This window comes from Dipodomys spectabilis, unplaced genomic scaffold, assembly GCF_019054845.1.
Source record: "Dipodomys spectabilis isolate Male_0828 unplaced genomic scaffold, ASM1905484v1 ptg000416l, whole genome shotgun sequence".
Lineage (NCBI taxonomy): Eukaryota > Metazoa > Chordata > Mammalia > Rodentia > Heteromyidae > Dipodomys > Dipodomys spectabilis.
In genome coordinates, this window is record NW_024871093.1 from 507975 (window position 1) to 530716 (window position 22742).

General features: G+C 48.9%; 1 protein-coding gene across 1 annotated transcript in view; it reads right to left on the minus strand.

Annotated features, from left to right (window-relative positions):
- The window catches only part of Ttc28 (tetratricopeptide repeat domain 28), a 348362-nt gene that overhangs the window by 47115 nt on the left and 278505 nt on the right, over positions 1–22742 (minus strand). Inside the window, exons 6-11 of the mRNA XM_042667697.1 lie at positions 15253–16594; positions 13542–14065; positions 9160–9269; positions 7474–7603; positions 5551–5769; positions 3617–3782 (exon numbers count right to left, since the gene is read on the minus strand). Coding sequence (XP_042523631.1) covers positions 3617–3782; positions 5551–5769; positions 7474–7603; positions 9160–9269; positions 13542–14065; positions 15253–16594 — 2491 coding nt within the window. The remainder of the gene's footprint in view (positions 1–3616; positions 3783–5550; positions 5770–7473; positions 7604–9159; positions 9270–13541; positions 14066–15252; positions 16595–22742) is intronic.

Here is a 22742-nt window from a genome sequence, read left to right on the forward strand (position 1 = left end):
GAACATTTGGGAACATAGAAAAGCACTAAAGAAGGGAAGAACATAATAGCAATAGTTTAACAAGGCTTAATATTCCTTAACAATGAAGCAATATTTACCCCACAAAAAAAGGACAGTCTACAATGGCAATTTATTTAAGGCCTTTTGGGAGCCCTCTTCTTAGATCTGGCCTGTGCTAGAGCACAGCCCTGCCCATCTCAGGGTCCCCAAAGTGCCACTGCACTGTCCCAGGTGCCCAGGGAGCAGGTTCCATGCTGCAGTTAAAAGCTGAGGACGTGTTTGACATTCATAAAACTGCCCTCCCAGGAGGCTCGTGTTCTCTACGGTGGCTTCAATCTCCACCTCTTTTGATCTGGGAGGAAGGGACTGGAAGTTCTTATTAAATACTTAATAAAAGCAATTCTTTTATTTTGAAATCCATTTTCAGAAACTCCTTTGTAGCATTTGACTTCCTTTCAGCACGAGATGCCATTAAGGAGAGCAGAACCGGTCTGCAGAATAACAAGGACGTGGTGGCGGCCAGGCGGCGGTAATTGAATGAAGGTATCCCCCACGGCACCCAGACTCAATTTCTAGGGGCACGGCAGACTTCACAAGCACTTGAGAAAGAGCCTCAGTAATGGTAACCCAGCCCAGCATGAACTAAGTCTGCTCACAGCATCTTCTGGTGACTACATTCCAAATTACTGACGTTCACTAGGGGTCAGGTGCTGTGTGAGGTAGAGCAGGGGGGAGGAGGACAGAGCCCCGGCTCTCCAGAGTATTGCCATCTACTTGGAAGATGCATAATCGTGTAACTGTGAAACCAGATGAGCAAAGTCAGTGCTGTTACTAGGCACTGTGGGGCGTGGGTGGGGGGTTCAGAATCCGAGGTACACTCATAGGGACACAAAACACTTCAACTAATAACTCAGTGTGGTTAGTGTAAAGAAATAATGTGTGTTGATTGTGTGTTCTGAAACTTTTCTTGTGTATTGGTTCTGGGGCTTGAACTCCAGGCGTTGGCACTGTCTCTGAGCATTTGTGCTCATGGCTAGAGCTCTACCACTTGGGTCACAGCTCCACTTTGAGCTTTGTGAAATAAGAGTTTCAGACTTTCCTGCCCAGGTTGGCTCTGAACTGCAATCCTCATATCTCAGCCTCCTGACTAGCTAGGATTATAGGTGTGCACCTGGCTATGTCCTGCAACTTTTAAGATAGAGAATTCTTAAATTAGCAGACACGAACATTATAAAGACTTGTGATGCTATTGGAGTAAGCTTGTTCATTTCCTGTGTTCTTATGTCACCAAGCAAAGGAGCCTTCAAAATATGAATTTTACAGATGAAAAGAGCTATACCACTGAGATTTCTTACTGTCTTCACAAAACTGAGGCAGAAAACAGTTCCACAACAACTCCAATCCAGCAAACCAAACTCTACCGGTGAAATTGCCAACTCAATGATGAGAACCAAGAACACAGTTTCTTGGAACAGATTTCTGACAAGACGGCTCCCTGCCACAGGGGCGGCCTCATAGGTAAGGTGGGAGGCTAAACTCCAAGGACAGCCCGCCAATGGGCCTGGAAGCAATACAGCCTTTAAACTCCTCACTGACTTTATAATGGCAAATGTCCTGGTGAGCAGATCTGTGTGTGCATCAGCCCAATAGCCAGAGATCCTGTGGATGTAACCTCTGTGTGTGTGCGCGCGTGCATGTGTGTGGACATGTGTGCACACACATGTTTATGTAACTCAGGGACCACAGCAACTGGCAATCTTTCTTCTCTCCCTGCCATTGATGAGGAGTTGCACTAACCCCAGTGCACAGTCTTCTACTGCAAACAGAGTTACTCAGCCTCGAGGTTCAGATGTGCTGTGCATAAGTGATGTCCAATGAGGAGAGAGTCAAAGGGAGCTCCTCTACCTGCTTTATGTAGTCACCTGACCAATGAGATCAAGAAAAATCTTTGTTTCCACACAGGCTGAGCTTCATCAATGGCTGGTTTGCACTGCGATGACCTTGTCACTATGAGGGAAATGACACAGAAACCACTGTATAGGATGCACATCAAGATACCCTGTGATCTTAGCTCAAGTTCTGGACAGTAACCTTCTAAGTTTAAAAAGTCAACTGATGATTCTAACATGCCTGAGGGCTTTGCCTCTTTGGAGGAGCTTCCATGAACTATACTGGAAGAGAGTGGCACAGGCCAGAATGCAGGTACTGTGCAGGCTTTCTACAAGGAGAGTCATTCAAAGACCAAACCACCAGGAAGATGATGAAACACACAGTCCCCAATAAGGAAGGGCAGGAAAGCTGCAGAGAGGGCTCCCGCTATGGTGCTCAGGCCTTAAATACCAGGTGAAGTATGTTCCTTGTCCTAGCCCTCCCCACCTCCCTCTCCACCCCTCCACCCCTGCCCCGCCCCAGTCCTGTGAAGCCTCTTCAATCCCCAGTGAGGTTCCCCAGCCTGTAATGTCCACAGCACTGCCCAGGTCCCGGACTGGGGGTACAGCAGTCACATGTGTGCACATGGCCAAAGCATATTCTTACTTCATAAAAAACAGAAGCTAGAAATGACATCCTAACATGCTTCGCTATTTTCTCAAAACATGATATTAATTTTGATAATTAAAAACAGAACAAGCGCTGGCTTGGAGTCTGGGTGAGATGGAGGCTGGGGTCCTGGCTCTGACACCAGCGTGGCTGTCAGCAGGCCCCGCTTCACTGCCAGCTCTGCTGAATACAAGGCTTGTGCCCAGCACCACTTCAGTCCTTTCAGATATCACCATTCCATTACCCAAGGGCTGCTGTTTACCTAAGAACTCTTTCCAGCCTCATGTGCACTCCAGCAAGGAGTCCCACTGCTGGAAATGCTCTTCACATATGGAGTGCAGCATCTCTGCAGGGACCAAGCAGCTCAGGCCCTCTGTGACTATAGAGAATCATTCAGGACACAACCACACATTTGTGCTTGGGACCTCCTGCCTCCACCACCACAGTGGAATGTCTGTCACCAGGCCTTCCAGACACTTGACCATCATGGCCTGGAGGACTAAGACACCTGGAAAAACTGGTTACAACCAGCATTGGGCACATTCTTTTGTGATTCGTTACAGAAATTATTTTTCATATGCAAAATAGACAATCACTGTCTTAAAACATTTCCTAGGTTTGTAGCTCTTACAATCTTTATAGAAAGCAGCTCCTCTCTACCTCAGACCGCACTATGAAGATCTATCCATGCACAAACCCTGTCACCAGTGCTACATATAAGCAGGCCATGAGCTATCGCACACATTGCAGTCTGTTTACAGGCAGACCCCGGTCTCAGTTTTCATGAGCTGGTGTGGTACACTCACAGGCATGTTTAAGCAGGCTCCCCCGCTCCTCATGGAGGTCCTTCACATCTGAATGGAAACTACCAGGAACAAATAGGGCCTACTCTCCTATGCTTGGTCTTGCATACAGACCTGGCTCTACTATAGCAACTATAAGTAGTCTGAGCACAAAAGTATGAATTCCATAAGCATTCATCTACTAGTTCAAATAGCATATTTCCCAATCAACAAAACACTGACACCACCACAAGCAGGGAACACACAGAGAGCAGACAAGGGAAATTACTCCCTACCTGGAGTAGTAAGACTCTACCCCCAGGGCCTCACGGACACTGGTGATGTGATGCTCCAGGGCTGAGCTGGTGGCTGGTGGAAGGGTCCCGCTGCTGCCTGCCTGGAAGTCACTGGGGTTCTCTGTCGTGTTATCACCCAGGTAGTGTTCATGAAACTTCAGAATTCCTGAAACAAGGCAGGCACAGCCAATGTCAGGCATGCAATTCCAACAAAGACAATTCCAACAAAGGGGTCAGGAATGCCAATACTACTGGACTGTGTAGAATGCTCAGAATCTAAGGGCTCAGGGCTGGTGGAGAGGTGGGGCTGAATTTCAATGACTGAAGCCAGGTAACCCAAGATATAAGCTTTGGCTTCTGAAGGTACTTTGGGAGCTCCTGGAGGTAGGACTGCGTCCTGTGGAGCCTATTCTGATGCTTTGCAGGGGCACTGGCTCCTACAGTCTGCTTTTAGAACCCCTGCACAAGTGTGCCCAGGTAGATTCTCCAGAGACTGAATCACAAGCAAAAATAGAACTAGCCTAGAGGAAACTGTGCCACCAAGGACTTCTATTTTATCAAAATAAGTATAGAGTACAAAGGCCAAATAAAGACATTCGAAACCATTTTTAAATAAAACTAACTGGTCAATGACCATTAATATATTAAAGGAGAAAAAAAACCACACCATCAAAGTCTGCCTGAAAGGGAGGCAATAAGCACAGGACATATTCTCGAATGGTAATGAGGTGTGTCAGCCCTCGGGAACGCCATGCTCTCTGATTGGACTGCAGTCCCCAGCCAAAGCTTCAGAGTCTCATTAAGAGCAAAGAGGAACAAAAGAAGAAACAATGGGACTGTCACTGCACAATGGCTCATTATTACAGGATTCTGGATATACCACCTGTCAAATCATGTCCCCAAGACGCAGCAATCACAGAAAGAGATAGCTACCCAGCCATCGCCAACCTCACCCACGTGTGCCAGTGTCCCTCTGGGGCCTTGCTGAAGCTGACATCCTTCACCAGGTCACCATGAAAACCACAACTTGAAACTCTTAGCATACAATCTAAGGATCAGAGGTCAGGAAGTTCCTCATGGAAAGCCCATGAGAACATGGAATTAAAGAGGAAAGGTTTTCTGAAAAACAATGCTGACATAGGACAGGTAGGCATGTATGCTCGGAACCCAGGAAGCATCTGGGAGCTGTCATCCAAGCCATCATTTTTTTTTAACCCAAAGGGAAAGAAACACAATCAAGAAAATCTTGTCAATTCTTCTTGGCAGTTGAACTTTTTACAGATATTCAAGAAGCCCATTCTTCAAGATTCCCAATTATAACACCCACTTCCCCAGTCAATAAACTCTAATTGGATCTGGTGTGTCTCCAACATGGAGAAGCCATCAGCATTTTATTATGCAAAAAATATGGCCCTGGCAGCCAATTAGTGGTTCTGTATTCAGTGAAACTGTTACGTCCTCAACAATTAATGTTGGATTAATCAAAGGGATTTTTACTTCTAAAACAGATCTTCAACAGAACTGGCTTTAAAAAAAAGTGGGGTCCCTTAAACTAAAGAATTCCAAGCTTAAGACTTATTTATAAGCCATGAGAGTTGCCATTATCATTCTGGTCTCTTATGTGACAACAGATCACAATTATGAAGTCCTATCAAGAAAGAACTCATTAGGCCTGGCTGCCCTGGCTTTATTAGCTGATAAACAGCAGCGCCTGACAAATAGAGCTCCAGTGACACGCATGGTCCAGCTCTCAGTCTTCCTTTCCTGGCAGGGGCAATGCTTTTTGGGGCTGGATTATTAATTGAGTGCCTCATCATAGAATTGCTACCCCTAGCACCAGGCATCGCTCCTTAATCTGTTCTATGAGACCTCCCCGCATTAGACTTTCACTGGGCTCATGTCCTAATTTCCCTAGGCCCACAGAGAGACCTCACCTGCCCCAGGAGCAAGCAGCCAGCTGTACAAGTAGCCTGCAGCCAGGGAGTAGTAGAGCACGAGGCCCCGCTGCCCGTTAACCATTTCTAGGATCTGGTCGATGGTGACTGGGGAGTAGGGGTCTGAGTCCTGTTGTCCTGTTTGTCGTTCCACCAGAAGATCAGCAAACGCCCTTGTCCGACCCCTTTCTGCCACAGCCAGGGCTTCATCGTGGTGGCCTAGGAGACAAAGAGTAGGCTGAGGAGACCAGTGTGCACATGCTCACTCAGATGAGCCACAGCCACAGTGGGCACATTGCCCACTCACAGGACCCCATGTTTTACTCTGCAAGACTGACCCCATGCCACTTAAATTACTTGGCCTTCCCTTATCTCTGCCAGCACCACCAGATCCCACTTGTACAGAGCTCCCTAACCAGACTGTGGCCTCCTGCTGCAGTCCCTTGGCTGCCTGGACAGATGCTTGCCACTCTGGTTATCCTATCAACTCCCGGCTCATCTCTGATCTTGCCATAGAGCTGGTGGATGAGATCTGCAGGCAGCTCTCCTGACAGCCCTCCTAGACACACCCCCATCTCCCATTTCCTGTGCATCCCACCTACCTGGCCCTCTCTTGGGACCTTTTACTTCCCACTGACCTTGGCTCAAAAGGAACAACTGTCATTGTTCAGCCTACCACAAAAGGCTGAGAGGTGTCCCTTAATCACCTCCTGTATGCCAGGAGCTGTTTCTGTAGGAGCTGACATCAAGGTCTACTGCACTCCCAGGAGCTTCCCTCTTTTCTAGCACCCTGGGCAAAGGTTTTAAACCCCTGAGATCTTGGATCATGATTGCTTTAGAACTGCTGTTTTTAAGCTCTTCCTCAGCCTTTCAACCCAGGGTCTAATTCCATGTCCTCTAAGAGGCCGTCTGTAATCTAGTTTAAAAGCTGATGCACCTGCAGAAAAGCACAAACTGAAGGCAACCTACTTTCAGGTGAGGCTTTTCTGTGAGTGCTGGGGGGACACCACTTGCCCTGTAAATATAAACTGCAGCTGGGGCCTGAAGAGAGAGCAGGCAGAGGCAGGGAGCAGATGCTAGGCTCTGACAGCGCTTCAAAGCTGTCTTGCTTCCTGCCATTTGAGCATGCATAGAAAGTGGAGTTTATGGGAGTGCATGCAAATGTCTTCCTTTCTTCTATTAAGTTATTAACTGAAGCAGCAGGGACATTTTCAATGTACACTGGAAAATCAGCCCCAAAGTGCTAGACAGACTTAACATTGTGACTATAACAGGAAATAAATTACAATCCCAGGCAATTTGTAAAAATTCTGCAAAAGCAACTCGCATTTTCCACAGCTAAGGGCAAGTTGGTAAAGGGCTTCAACACCAACCTGTCTTTCTTTGTTTCAGCGAATACCTTTGAGAAAGAGACAGGAGGCAGGAGGCAGGGGAATGAGAAGGAAAAGGGGGCCACAGGCTTCATGACCCGGTGTGTGTCATGACCCTGGGGTGCAGACCCAGAGGCAGAAACATTAACTAGGCAGCAGCTAACGAGGACATGTGGCTGAGAAGAGAGCAGAGGCCAGTGAACTCTCAGGCACTTTTCTGATGCCAAAAACATGTGGCAGGTGTCAGTGGAGAGAGGGGACACCTGCCATGGCTCCTGGGCCTGCTACGTGGCTTCCTGTCCCGAGCCTCTCTGGTTAGCCCATCTCCCCATACTAAGCTTCCTGCCTGATGTGGCTATGAGCTACCTGTGTCTACTACAATCCCTAGGGCGTGCAATCAGCACACAGTAGGTTCTCTGCCAACTTCGTCCAGTATACAAATGGACACAATGACTGGGTGTGGTCATGGCTCCACGGTCTCCTGTGACATATCCTACTTCATCAGAGTCACTAAACAACTTGGATGCGTGCAACCCCAGCTTCTCTCTCTCACCTAGGCTGACGAGCACCCGCTGCAGGGCCTGGTAGGATGATGTCTGCAGGTCGAACAGGGAGAGTTTGTAGTCGGTGCTCAGCTGCGCCTCGTGCCGGATGGTTTCAAACAAAGCGGATGCTCTGTACAGCTGTAAGGAAAGGCAGAGAATGTCACCATGTCTACAAAGTGGGTCCAGCTGCTCACAGAGTAGAGATGACATGTGCACACACTTGGGCACACACCTACATGGTTTTTATTTCTTAGAAGATCAAGCTGCATTTCCAGTGGGTCCTTGTAGACTTGATGAGGTATCCTGCTATACCCAGTAAACCATAATTTGTGTAATCAATTTTTGACTTATAGATAAGGGTATCTAAGATATGGGTTATGGATTTATGAAGTCTGTGAAGAACTCAAGTATTAATCCCAACAGGGCTGACTCTGATTAGAACAAAAAGCCTTCCCTCTTGTCACCAGATGACCATAACCCACCACCTCAGGTTTTTGGGGTACAAAGATGTTGGTGAGGACCAGTGTAATGGGTGAGCTGGAAATGGACAGGCTGGGACAAGGAGACAGAGGCAGCCACTCTGCTGGAGAGTAGGACCTTTGTGGCCCAATCAGATACTGCTTTCTGGAACCAGAGGTTTGCTGGACAGGCCTTCAGAGGTGCCTTCCTCCTCCTCCGCTCCCCCCCCCCCCCCCCCCGCCTCACACAGGGAGACATCTGGAGACCCAGGTGACTGACATTCTGAATGGAGACCCTGCCCCACTGCTCTGTTTAGCCAACTTGAGAAAGCAGAGTTCTAAGACTGGTACACATACATAGACTTGGAGAGAGCCACAGGAGAGGAGGGTGCCTCTAACCCTACCTCTTATTTAACAGGTTTTGGAGCCTCGGTTTCTTCCTATCTATCTAGAACAGGCAGTTATTATTTGACTTGCTAAGGTAGTGTGAGGGATAAATTCAGTGAATGGAAAGGACATGTCACTACATCAGTGTATGTCTTAATTTTTACAACCAGGAAATCACAGTTAATCCTTTAAAGTGCCTTTAATAGATTAGGAGCAGAGCATAGTGCCCAGCACTGGAGGAACTAAGCACAAACTCGGGCATGTCACAGCCTCCACCCTCAGGGGCACCTCTGGAACGGAGCCATGTGTTTATCCTTGGTCCCCTTTGCCTGGCACAGGGTCCACAGCACCCTTCACACTACAGAGAGGTGAGTATGATCCCAGACACGGCAGTCTCTATCACTTCAGCTCAACAGAGGAAGCCCAGAATGCCAGCTTCTTGTACACTCCAGCTTCTTGTACAAGTGCAGACACAAGGAATTACCATGAGAGGGGGAGAGAGAAATTATATCTATTGTAAAGCTACAAAGACATTTACTCCAGTGACTATGAATTCTTATTTTGCTTCTGTTATGAAGAATGTAATTTCACATTAAAGTTTAATGCAGAGCAGCAGCACATATTACAAGAATTCTAACAAAATTATTGAGAAATTCATCACAGCATGAGCGGGAATCTTTGCTGACGGGAAGCTCAGCACTTCTGGGCTGGTGCGGGCTGGAAATATTGTGCATCAACCTGAGGGACGAGGCTGACGTGTCTGGGGAATGCCACCACCACAAAGACAAGCATTCCAAGGCCTTCCAGGCTTTGAGAAACATCTGTACTTGTTCAGGTTCTTCTACTCACCTGGTGTTGGGCCTCTTCCAGGTTTCCACTAGCCCAAAGGGAGAGGCCAAGACCATGGCGAATTTTTGCCTCATCTTCTCTTCGGCCCAGTTGTTCAGCTAACCTTAAACCTGAAACCAGAGAGAGAAAAATTCAAAGAAACAGAAGACAGATAATTCCACCCTGCTGAGTCTGGGAAGGTTAATTTTGCTTCAGGTGTTTGAAACACAGCCAGAGAGATCATGGGACCAGAGCCCAGTGGCCAAGGCAGAATACACATGCCTTCCAAACCCCACCATGTGGTGATGTTTCCAGGACAGTGGGAAATACCCAGCAGGAGCTGAGGCAGCAGCAATCAGCAGGAGATATGACCATCAGCAGAAGACACGCTTGCAGGGCAGGCACAAACACGGGAGACAAATGAAACTAACCTGGCCGTCCTCCCAGACATAAACTCTTAGCTTTGCAAATGAAAACTATGGGCTGATAAATTTATCTCACCTGGTTCTTCGACTGGAAAAAGCTTTTCCTGACAGCCAAGTAGAGATGCTTAGATACTTCTTCCCATCGTCCTATCTAGCTACACAGCAGTCAATCAGCGCTCAGAAGACTCTGAGGTTCTCCGGAAGGCGGAGTACGCACACAGCCCGGCCCTGCTGCTGTTACTGATGACACCGACACATCTCTCGTCAATCTCCCTTCCTGCATGCCCGAGAATGTGATGTGTCTCAGTGGGGTTGCAAAACAACTGCTGTTATGAGTGAAAAGCCTGAGATGAGACAGTCCTCATTTCAGTGGCCTTCAGATAGGCACCTGCAGTTTAGGTAACCTACCCACAGCAAGCTTCTGGGTTTCGGGACACCAGCCACCTCCAGGGCTTTGTGGGAGCCAAACCTGAAGGCAGTGGTTTATTGTATTGTCAATAAGCCATTCTCAGTCATTTTGCTCTCATTATTGTGTTTTCTGTGCAGAAGCAGCTAGCCAGAGTGGAGGGCAGCCTGGACGGAGAGCAGCCTGTGTGGAAGCAGCACCAGCACACAAAGGCAGGGCTTCCTTCTGCTCTGATCAGCACCTGGGAGTGGCCTCCCTGCAGGCTGGGCCCCTGCAACGCTGACCTCTCAAAGACAGCTGAGTCAGCAGGAGACTAAGGAAAGTGAGGCTCAGGCTCAAGGTCCTAAACATCTTGTACTTCAAAATATACAAGGAGTGGAAAATTCAAACTGCATTTTGAATCCAATTCATGTCCTGGGTAATGACAATATTTGCAAACAATTCCCACGTGAAGATAGGAAAGATGATGGCTCCTGAGAGAAAACCAGGAGATGCCACTTTTCATCTTCGGCACAGACCCTCACTCCAGTAGTGCCCTCACTTCTGGGTCAAGCCCCCCTTGGAAGCAAGACCTATGAGAGCAGGGACTTTACTCAGCTCCTTCTGGGTCCCTGGAACTCAGGTTACCACTGGTAAATAGCCAGGGGTTCAACAATGAAGACTTCACAAAACACTGGGCAGTTGTGGTATGAAGTGCCCAGCTTCTATCCACATACCTGACCTATCTCCTTGTCCCTGCCTCCCCTCCTCCTGCAACATCTCCAGAGCTGTTGGCCCAGGATAAATCTCTAAATGGGTCCAGTCTTCTTCCCTCATTTGCAAAATGAGAAACAGCTGTGGTTTTTCACCATCAGTATCCACCCAAATCACCAAATCCTATCCATCCACCCTGCCCCGGAAGCTGCATGGCACTGGGGCGGAGGAGAGAGGGGGGATGCCAAACTGAAGCCCCTCCCCTGAAAGCCAGAGACACCTGGGGAGGAGGGCAGATTTTTTCCAGCTGAACTGGCCCTTCCTTAACAAGAGGCTACAGAATGCCCCCTCCAGGTGCTCTGCAACTGAGCCTGCTCAGAGGTCAAGAAAAAAGGTACCTGGCAAGACCAACTAGGAGAGGTACAGGCTATAGACTGTCCACAAAATGATCTCTGCGAGATTTATCACAAGGAACAATAAGCATGAGGGAATTTTCCATAAATACAGAATTATACTGCAACATCTCAGGCAAACCAGCTGTTACACAGAAACTGATTCAGGAAGGACTAACAAACATAGTGGCCAGGTTGTCAGATGCTGGGCCTGATTTGAATGGGTTTTACAGATTCAACTGACAGTCACTCCTGGGATGCCGGGATTTTACCACTGCCAAGGGTTGGAAACTGAAAGCCAGCATGTGCACTTGAGGCGGCCAGGCAGAGCCCCGTACGTGTGGAGAAGAGTCAGGTATGGTGGGCCGGGCAGTGGCCTGTAGCTTCTGTGTGCCCTTCAGTCTGTGCTAGCACAGTCATGTTGGCATGGGGTATTGTGGGGTTCTTGAGGTCAGAAAACTCAGGCTGAGCTCCCCTCTGTGCCTAACCAACCACAGGGGCAGGATCAAACCACTGTATTCCAGGTCTTGGTGACTTAGCTACAAAATAATAATGGGGATAATCTCATTTGCCTCCAGGGGTAGGGGCATACCAACTCAGTAAGTAGAGCACTAGAGCATGCACGAAGCCCTGGGCTTAAACCCCAGCACTGAAAAAACCAGAAACTTCTCTCAAGACAGTTGTGAGAAATAAATCAGGTTGAATAAACTACATATGCAAAGCCCCTTGGAAACAGTTTTTGCTTAAATCTGCAACCATCTGCCTTCAGCAGCCAGTGCAGGATCCCCTGCGCCCCTCATGCCTGAGGCAGGAGGCCTGTGAGGAGAGGCTGCCAGCCTGAGGGTAGAAGGCAAGCATGATGCTGCAGGACTTAGGCCTAGGACTTCATCCTAGGCCCACTGTGCGCAGGTGGCTTGTGGAACTTGGTGGTGTTGGTGGAAGAGAAGTAGCCAATTTCCAGGCCTGCCTGGAACAAGACAGTGCTGTGGCACTAGCCCAAGCCCTGTACAAGCACCGGGCAGGACGCCTGGCTTGCTGCTCAGTGATCCCCAGACAGCTGCCTCTGGGTTGGACCTCAGCTGCCATGTCAAATCTGACATCTATATAGTTCTAGTATTTTCTAGAGGGTCAATGAGACTTGGAACAGATAGCCATTTCCCCAATTTTGGCTCCTACAGTCTTTTTTTTCTTTTTTAGATCAGAGACCGGGACTTGAACTTGGTACCTGATATACCTGACACTTTCACTCATTGGCTAGCTCTCTACCAATGGAGCCATACTCTCAACCCTGTGGTTTCACGTGATCAGATCTCACTTGACTCATCTGTGTGAGGACATGCCATCTATTCACCAGTCTCGGGTTGCAAAGCTCTTGGCCTGCCATGGACACAATCACCAAGGCAGCATGGCAAGCTGGTTCTGGGCCAGGGGTCCAGACAGCGAAGCACCTTAGCACTATCAAGACTCGCACTGAGCTGACAATGAACCCTGAGCCCCAACCCCACAGAGAGGTGGCACTGTGAGACACCCCCCCATACATAGAGGTGGCACTGTGAGACCCGCCACCCTACATAGAGGTGGCACTGTGAGCCCCCTACCTACCCCACACAGAGGTGGCAGACACTGTGAACCCACACAGCCCCCACACAGAAGGGGCACTGTGAGCCCCCCACAGAGGTGGCACTGTGACCCCCCCCACACAGAAGGGGCGCTGTGAGATTCCCCCCCACAGAGGTGGCACTGTGACCCCCCCACAGAGGTGGCACTTTGACCCCCCCCACAGAGGTGGCACTGTGAGCCCCCCCACAGAGGTGGCACTGTGAGATTCCCCCCCACAGAGGTGGCACTGTGAGCCCCCCCACACAGAAAGGGCACTGTGAGCCCCCCACAGAGGTGGCACTGTGAGCCCCCCCACACAGAAGGGGCGCTGTGAGATTCCCCCCCACAGAGGTGGCACTGTGAGCCCCCCCACACAGAAAGGGCACTGTGAGCCCCCCACAGAGGTGGCACTGTGAGCCCCCCCCCACAGAAAGGGCACTGTGAGCCCCCCCACAGAGGTGGCACTGTGAGATTCCCCCACACAGAGGTGGCGCTGTGACCCCCCCACAGAGGTGGCACTTTGACCCCCCCCACACAGAAGGGGCGCTGTGAGATTCCCCCCCACAGAGGTGGCACTGTGACCCCCCCACAGAGGTGGCACTGTGACCCCCCCCCACAGAAAGGGCACTGTGAGCCCCCCACAGAGATGGCACTGTGAGCCCCCCCACAGAGGTGGCACTGTGAGATTCCCCCCCACAGAGGTGGCACTGTGACCCCCCCCACAGAGGTGGCACTGTGAGCCTCCCCACCCCCCACAGGGGAAGGTATTGTGAGCCCCTCACCCCACACAGGGGTGGCCACACAGGGGAGATCCTACCCCACACAGAGGTCATTCCTACTGCATTTCCCCTCTGTGTTTGAGAGATCACACTGGGCCTTTTCACCTACCTTCCTGCAGGTACATGACTGCCTGGGAATAGTTCTGCAAGGCATGGTGGGTCCTTCCGAGGCTGCTATAGGACACTGTCTTGGCCACCAGGTCGTTCATCTGTGCGGCGATGCTCAGGTGTTGTTCTTGATAGACCACAGCCCTCTCGAAGGTGCCCAGGGACTCGTAGGTCAGGCCCAGGTTCCCATAGGCTCGGCCCTGGCATGTCGGGTTGTTGGTTTCCTCTGCTATCTGTAGGTCAAGCTGGTGATACTGCAGGGCTGTGTCGTACTCCCCCATCTGCTGGTAGACACCTCCCAGGCCGCAGGCCGCGTCACTCTCCAGGGCTCGGTCCTTCATCTCTCGCGCAATGTTCAGCTGACGTTCAAGGCAGGAAATGGCTTGTTCATAATTCCCTAATTGGCTGTGTAGACTGCCCAGCTCTCCATAGGCCTGGGCTTTATTGAAGGCCTCTCCGAGCTCGTGGGTGACCACAAGCCTCTTCTCGAAGCACACAAGGGCTTGCTGCAAGCTCCCCATTGCCCTGTAGGAGGAAGACAGAGAAGCAATGGTCTCATTCGGTGCAGGTGCAGACATGCTAAAGCCCCTGAGAAAATGAAAAGCATTTGTCACTGTCACTTACTATAGAGGCTCTTAACTCCTCTTCTAGCTAAAATCTATCATGTGCCCTCAGAGTGAGATGCACAGGAATTTCATAATCTGGAAAGCAATTCAAAAGTCATCCCTCGATGACCTTCCCAAGAGCTCGGGACTCAACGGGATGTGCACCCAGAGGGAGCATAAAATATATTAATAGGCACAATGATAGCAGAGGAACGCTTTGGGTCTCCGGGCCTCCCAATTTCCACTACCGCTTAGACTATGTTTTTGAAATCACTTTATAGCAACTGTAAATCTTCCTCTCTGTGCTTCTCGGAGCACTCTGGGTGATGATTTAGTTTGACCTCTGCCCTTCCTTCACTCCAGGAGCCCTAATCCTCTGTCTCTCTGATAAGGCCATATATTCTGTAGACACAGGCACCTTCTTGGGGTCCCCCCACTTGGAGGAAAGCATTTCTTGGCCCACAGTGTGTCTGTCTGCGCCGCTCTGAGATGACAGGATCAAGGGGGGGATGTGGGCTTTGGCAACAGACCAAACACATTGTGGGGCTACAGTGCTCCTGAGCCTCAGCTTCTGGCAGAGCTAAATCCCAGCTCACAGCAGGTGGAGGTGTGTGCACAGCAACACAGGATTGCTCAGACAGGGTGTCCAGGATGATGCATGGTACATGGGCCACATTTATTTACTCTGTTATCCAATGGCTTTGCTAAGAGCAACACAACAGGGTCGCAGTAATTGGTGGGTATGTGGGGAATGTCGTACTAATAAACATCCAGAACAGGTGGGAGGCCCTCAGGAAAGACTGATCAATTTGCTTTCCCATCCTTATTTACTCTTTTCTTCTGCTCATTCTAATGCAGTCCCAAAAGTCCTGCATTTGGAGTTGGAGAGTCCCAAGTTTGCCTCTCAGTTATCCGTTTAAGCTGTGTAATCTCAGGCCTCAGTCCACCCTCTGTGGGCCACAAGTAAGGACAATAATACCTGCTTAACCCCAAAGGTCTTGGAAGGAATCAAGGGAACTATGTGGGAAGAACCAGGTAGCTAGCAAACTCTGTGCACAGATGCAGCTGCTACCACTCTCACAACTGCTTGTCCTCTGTCATTGTTACCTGTGTCCGTTCCCTAGACCCCGGTAGGCCTTGGCTTGGTCTTGCATGCGATTCAGACTCTGGGCCACTGACAGATACTGCTCATAGTACTTGATGGCCTCCTCGTAGTCCCCTAGGGCCTCGTAGCAATCCCCCAGATTGCCGTAGGCTCGGCCCCTATCCAGCACCGACTCATTCCCACTGAGCTGCTGCAGCATGGCCAGCTGCTGCTCGAAGTAGCCGATGGCATCCTCCATCACGTTCATGTTCATCTTTGTGATGCCCATGTTGCCGTAGACCTGGGCCTCCAGGCTCGGGTCCTTCAGCTTCTGCCCCAGATCCAGCTGCTCTTCGTAACACTTGAATGCCATGGTGTATTTCCCAAGGGCCATGTAGACAGCAGCCAGGTGCCCATGAGCCCGGCACTCGCCCGTCAAGTCGCTCAGCTCCTGATAGACCTCCAGTTCCTGCGTGTGATACCCCAAGGCTTTGTCGTACTTCTGGACCATCCGGTAAGCAGTGCCCAGGGCGGCATATGCACTGGCCTCCAGCCTTCTGTCCTTCACGTGGTGAGCTAGGCCCAGCTGTTGCTCATAGAATTTTATTGCACCATTTATATCTTTTTTACAGATGAATATATCGCCCAGGTTCCCTAAGGCTCGAAATTTAGCCTGGGAATTATTCAAGGACTGGGCAAGGGACAACAGGTACTTCTGACACTCCTCAGCTTTGCTGAAATTCAGCAGAGCTTTAAATGCCAGGCCCAGGTTGCAGTAGGCTTTCGCTTGGCTCAATTTGTCATGAAGGTCTTTGGCCAGTGCCAGGTCCTGTTCGTAGTACTTCACTGCCTCCTGGTAGTTTCCAAGGCAGTAATGGGCATAGCCAAGATTGTGACAGACCTTCCCTTCTCCTTCCATGTCCTGCAGGTCTGGAGCCAGCCGCAGGTACTGCTCGTAATAGGGGGCAGCCTGGACATACTCCCCCCGAGAGCAGTGGAAGTTTCCCAGGTTGCTGAGGGCCCTAGCCTCGCTCTGGATGTCTCGCAGCTCCCGGGCGATGTTCAAGTGGTTCTGATAGTGCTGCAGGGCCCGGTCATGGGCGCCCAGGGCCTGGTAGGCCACAGCCAGGTTGCCGTGTGTGGAAGCCTGTGAGGCCCGATCATTCACCTCCATGGAGATCTGCAGCTCCTGTCGGTGGTACTTCACGGCCTGGTCATACATGCCCAGGGCATTGTAGGCATTGCCCATGTTCCCGTAGGCGCGGCCCTGGGCAGCGTAATCACTCAGCTCCTGTGCGATGCACAGGTGTGTCTTGTGGAGTTTCAGGGCAGCATCATAATCACCCTTCATCTGGTAGATGATACCTGAGACAGAGAAGAGTAGAATTGCTGGTGAACAATTTAGAAAGCAATGTCATCTGCGACTCCATTTATAGCAAGTACCATCCAGATGAATTCAAGAATTTAAAATAACAGAAGGTAGAGTTAAATATTTACCAACTCTCCAGAGAGAGGATACTTTCCTAAGCTTCAAAGTAACAGGAACAAAACATCGACAGATTTTGATTACAAAAATGAGAAGTTTTATACAACAAATAAATATCCAAAATTAAAAAGCAAACACAACATGGGAAAGCGTGTGGCACCATATGAAAATGTTTAATGGCTACCGTGGATAACATTTCACTCAGTTTGATTTTTAAAAGAAAGAAAAAAGAAAACCCCAATTTACTGAAATAGGCAAAAAAGTAGAAGTGATAGTATACAACTCACAAAGAAGAAATACAAAGAAGGAAGAAAATGCTAATTTCCTTTGATAATTAAAAAAAAAACCTACAAAATCAAGAAATGCTCAAGTGCCATTTTTACTCCTCCTAAAGTAGCAAATAAAAATGTCAACACCCCCTTTAGTAGCATTGGCTCTGAAATCGGGGAAGACACCTACTGGTAGGGACTTAACCAGGAGCCAACTCTGCACAACTGTGTGGCAGGAGCTACAGGTGTGGCCCTGCCCTGCCCTGACACTTCAGTTCAAGGAACCCTCAGTCAATATCAAGGAGTTCAGCTGCAGACGCAATAGCTAGCTGCTTACAATTTCCCATGGTATAGAAGAGGGTGAGTCAGAAACACCATAAATACCCAGCTCTGGGGGATCATGTGAACTTGAGAGAGGGCTGTGGTATACACAAAACTGGGACAAACGTTCAGGAGATGGTGATGATGATGATGATGATACCTGCTGTGTGTGACAGCTAGGTAAACGTGTCAATGGACAAGACCAGGAGGGAGCCAGGCAAAGAGAACCTCAGCTGTCTTGTAGGTGATTGGATTTTAGTGAGTTTGTCCCCAAATGTTTTATAATTCCTCTATACTGCTTCTACAATCAACTCTAATAGTACTTCAGCAACCTCATAAACTACACTTATAGCTACCAAGTTAAGCTATTGGGCTTTTGTTTTTTTCTATTTTGGTATGAGGTTTGAACTAAGGACCTTGTGCTCTACTACTTGAGCCATGTTGCTGTGCCCACCCCCCCATTGCTTGTAGGTACTTTTGTTTGGCTAGCCTGGAACTAAAATTTCCTTGATCTCCATCTTCTGAGTAGCTAGGACTAGTCCCATACACTCGGACCTAAGCTGTTGTCTTATAGCAATTCAAGATGAGACAGATCGTAGAGTTTTAAGTTGTAACAGTAACTTGGGTGGCGGTTCACGCTAATGGAGCTAGGATCTCTCAAGAAGGCAGAGGGGCCCAGATGTGCTAACATGTTCTCTTTCACCTTTGTTTTTGAGCATTTTTCTATATATGTGGTGTCCAAAATCCACAGAAGTTCAGAGATTTAAGACCACCAGTGTGGTGCTTGTTAAAATGTCTGAACTGACCTGGGAAAGCCAGTGGTCAGAAGCCAGCCCCTGCAAGTAGCTTAGCTTCTATACCCTTCATCCACCCATCCACCCCCGAACCCAGAAAAACAGTCACCTGGCACCTTATGGCACTGCAGATGGGCAGCAGGGCAGAGAGGTAAAGACAGGAGATGCCACCCTCATCCAGCACAGAGCCATGGAGGCCACTAGCAGAATCAGGGCTGCTGCACAGGTATGCCAGCGACCTCTTTGACAGCACCTGTACCTCAGGTGTTAGAGAAATCATTTGGCCTCTCTAGGTTTTATTTAGCTTATCTGCAAAACAAGGAAACTGAGTGTGACACTGACTTAGAAGGTGGTTGTGTGAATAAAATAACTTATGTTAGTCACTAAATAAACTGTCATATTGTGTGTGTGTGTGTGTGTGTGTGTGTGTGTGTGTTGGTCAGTTATGGGGTTTGAACTCAGAGCCTGGGCACTGTCATTGAGCCTCTTTGTGCTCAAGGCCAGCGTTCCACTACTTGAACCACAGCACCACTTTTGGTTTTTGAGTGATTAATTGGTGATAGACTTTCCTGCCCAGGATAGCTTCAAACTGCAATCTTCAGATCTCAGCCTCCTAAGTAGCTAGGATCACAGGCGTGAGCCACTGGCGCCCAGCTTCTGTTTTTTAATGAGTAAAATATTTCACAATTTAGTTTATTTGTTTTGGCATTACTGGGGTTTGAACTTGGTCCTTGCATTCTAGATCCTTGCATGCTCTACCACAGGGGCCATGCCTCACCCTTTTTTGCTCTACCTATTTTCAGGTAAGGCCTTGCATTGTTTTCTCAAGTCTAGCCTCAGCCACAGCTTTCCTACTTATGCCTCCCGCACAGCTGGAATGACAGGCTTCCAATTCCATGACTGGCTTATTTGTTGTGATGGGATCTCAACTTTTTTCCCCCCTTAGGCCAGCCTCCAAAACATAATCTTCCTGGTCTCCTCCCCACCACGTAGCTGAGATCAAGGGCATTGATCACTGCACTTGGCTTCATAATTTTAAAAACATCCAAATAAATCATGGTATGGCTACATAATGAAATAACATAAGAACATTAAAAATGGTGAAGTACAATGTTATATATTAACATGGGAAGAAATGTTTAGTGGATACATATGGGTATGATACAGTGCATTTTAATAAAAGCTGCAATAGAGTTCATATGCATGCATACATGTTTACATCTGTTTGGTAGGATTGCAGTTTTTTTTCTGTTGGCTTTTCTGTATTTTAAATATTTTTTTTCTTTCTACAATGAACACATCACCTTTGGTTACACACAAGGGTTCTGAGCTCCGATCTGATATGAGTAGTAACATACCTGTGGACTGGGGCTAGCTCCTGAGCAGGGCAGGAGATGTCACTAGCTTCTAGCTGGAAGTTCATGGCTCTTCAGAACTCATCTCAAGGTTAGGGATTCTAAGCTTCTGAACAGGGAATAATATCTCAGCTGTACCTGGAACCTTTCAATTATGGAAAAGCAGCTAAAGAAAAACCCAGCATTCCTAAACTATATCTATCTAAAGAGAAAGCTCTGGGGCTTTGGAAATGGATCATCTATACCCTCTCTTTCCCAGCTTCGACATGGCTACAGTGGGGCCACAACATCTGCAGGGATGGAGCAGGAGCTGGGAGTGAGGGCAGCAGGTGCCTGCACCCCTGAGCTCTTTCTTCCAATGGACGCCTGTGCAGTGTTTTCCCTGAGAGCTTTTGGGTTTTGTTACCATGATGTTGCTAAGCCAACAGAAGCATTTGTTGGTTGATGAAATAATAAGTGGAAGCAAGCCAGGAGAGACCTTCAGAAAAAGCAAGCCGTCAGCCTGGTTTTCATGTTTGCCTCTCCTGCACCAGAGAAAGGTCTTCCTGCTAGTCCCTCCCGAGTCCTGATCTCCCACCCTGCAGGGGTCTAGCTAAGCACCAGAAACAGAAACAGCTAAAACAGAAACAGCACTAGATGCCCTCTTGTAAAAGCTTGGGGCCCATCACATTCAGCTGAGAGTCTTAGAGACAGTCACTCAATGTCTGACCTTTCTTTCTCGAAAATGGTTGGCATTTTTTTTCGTGTGTGTGCGTGCATGTGTCTGTATTGGGGCTTGAACTCAGAGCCTCCCATGCTCTCATTTGGTTTTTCTGCTTAAGGCTGGTGCTATTTCACTTGAGCCAAGTCTCTACTTCCAGCTTTCTGCTGGTTAATTGGAGATAAGAGTCTCTTATGATCTTTTCTGTCCAAGATCTGTCTTTGAACCATGATCTACAGATCATAGCCTCTTAAGCAGCCAGCATTACAGGTATGAGCCACCAGCATCTAGCTGAAATTTTTATGTTCTTACCTTAAGGTCAGGTTATAATCATCCAAAAGAAACAGACTGGGGAATACTTGTGACAACATGCCTTGTCAACTATTCCTATAACATGGTCTGACCAGTGATTAGAGAGGGAAAGAAGGCCAGGAACTCTGGCCTAGTTAGCAGGAAGGTAATGGCTACCCAGTGTTCACTCATTTGTGAAGGAGCTAGCTGCCTGCTGCTTATGGCAAAATGACCTGATCTCCAGCCAGCTTCTGCTCTCTCCCCTCCTCCGCCCTCTCATCTTACATTTCCATGCTCTGTAAAGAATGCTACAAAGACTTCCAACGTGAACACAGGCAAGAGTGGAGGAGAAGGCCCCAGCTGAGTGGGGCATTTTTAGCTGCCCTGGGTTGCTCCCATGGTGGGTGCCACACTGCCAGCCTGAGGATTGTGAACGGAACGTTACGCACTCTTGGCAGCCCTTCTCTTTGTTGAGACAACATGAAAGTGTCCTGCGAGCTGCCAGCAAGTGACTGCGCACGCTGAGGGGATAATGTGCAGGCCCTCCTTCCCTTTCAAGCCCGCAGCTGGATTCTCCAGGACTGTCACTCAGATGAAGACTTACAGAGAGTCTGTCAGCAGGGCAAGAGGTGACGATGTGCTGCAGGGAGGGGCAGCGAATGATGATTAGTGGGGCAGGGGACCCTCGCAAGGCCAGTCTCCTCAAGGCACGCGGAGAAAGCACACAGGGCCACAGCAGGCTTCCGCCTAGGAGCCAGGGCTGTAGAACAAGGGGTTGTGGTGAGGGCCAAGGACTTCGGGCCACTAGTGCCTGGGGCTTAGTCCATTCTGCTCTTATTAGCCACCACAGTCAGGAAGACCCAGCTAAGCAGAAGGCACTTCTATGAAAACTGCAACATGTAGCAGTGAATTCCACCTGCCTTTTCTCCTCTTTCTCAGGGTAGTGCCTCCTAGCACCTCCACAAACCCAAATGAGGCTTTAGAGCTGACCTAGTCTTCAAGCAGGTTAAGTGCTGCTCTGTCCTGGTGAACTGCCAGCTTTTCCGAGGAAGTCAGAAGGCTCAGGAGGGGAGGAGGCCCTCCCACACTCTGTGAGTGACAGGAGAAAAGCCCAGTTAGAGGAGGGGAGTTAGTGGAGGATCACAGAGCAAGAATTCTTGGACACATCCCTCTCCTCCAGCTCTTAGCTGTCCAGCCATCTCCTTTTGAATAAGCAGGAGACACAAAGGAGTGACACCAGTCACATGGGGTATGCTGGACAGTAGCTGGCTTCATGAAGGTCTCATTGGTTAAAGTGCATATGAAGTATTTATAACGAAACTGCTTGTGATCCAAGAGCTGCTTTAAAAATATTTAATGGTGGAGAAGGAGGAAGACAGAGAAAGAGACAGAGCAATGTTTATAAAGAGAAATGCAATAAGCTTAGCAAATCTTGATAACAGGGTTACAATCATGTGGGCTTATTACATACCCTCTCTATCTGTGCAAATGTATAAAGTAGAGTTAAACACAAAGCTAGGCAGAAACATTTTCCAGTGTGCATTCTGTGCAGCCCCTTTTGGATGGGGAAACTCTTGCACACAGTGAAGGCTGGTTGTGGATGGCTAAGTCCACTCTTCTGTCTCTGGGGCCCCGATACAGAAAGAGCTGTTGCTCACCAGCTCTCTAGCTCCAGGGAGCGAGGAGGTTGTTGGGGATCCTAGCAATGCAGCACTGATCTCTGCTTGAGCCTGTCTGAATGGTCTTAGAAAAAGAACTTTCCCAGTGTGGGAGGGCACACAGAGCGCTCCCTGCACATCTAGGCTGCTATGCTCCACCATCCTTTGCACCAGGAGAAGTAGCCCAGAGAACCATTTTCTGACCCTCGTCATCTTTAGATTCCTTCTCAGGATCCCACACATGTCTCTTCCACATTGTGCTTAAAATACCTCAAAGCTTGGGGTGGGGAGGAGGGAATGGACTAGCTAGTAAACAGATGGCTAGAGTCCAAGGCATGAGAGCAAAATGCTCTGTGTGAGAAAAGCAACCAACCGCATGTCTGAGCTGACATTCCCAGGTAGGTACTCATGCCCCTGGACATGTCTCTATTCTTTTACCAAGGGAGAACCAGCAAAGGCATGATATTTTCAAGTTGCCGATCAATTCAAAACTGCTTATCACATGACTTTAGAGATAGGCATCTTCCTAAGGGGTAAGCTTTCCTTGAAAGACTCTTCTGTGTCTGGCTCTGCACTCTCCAATCTCTTTCACGATCCTAGGAGATCCATGTGCTATCTGGCCCCAGAAGGTCCAGTGTT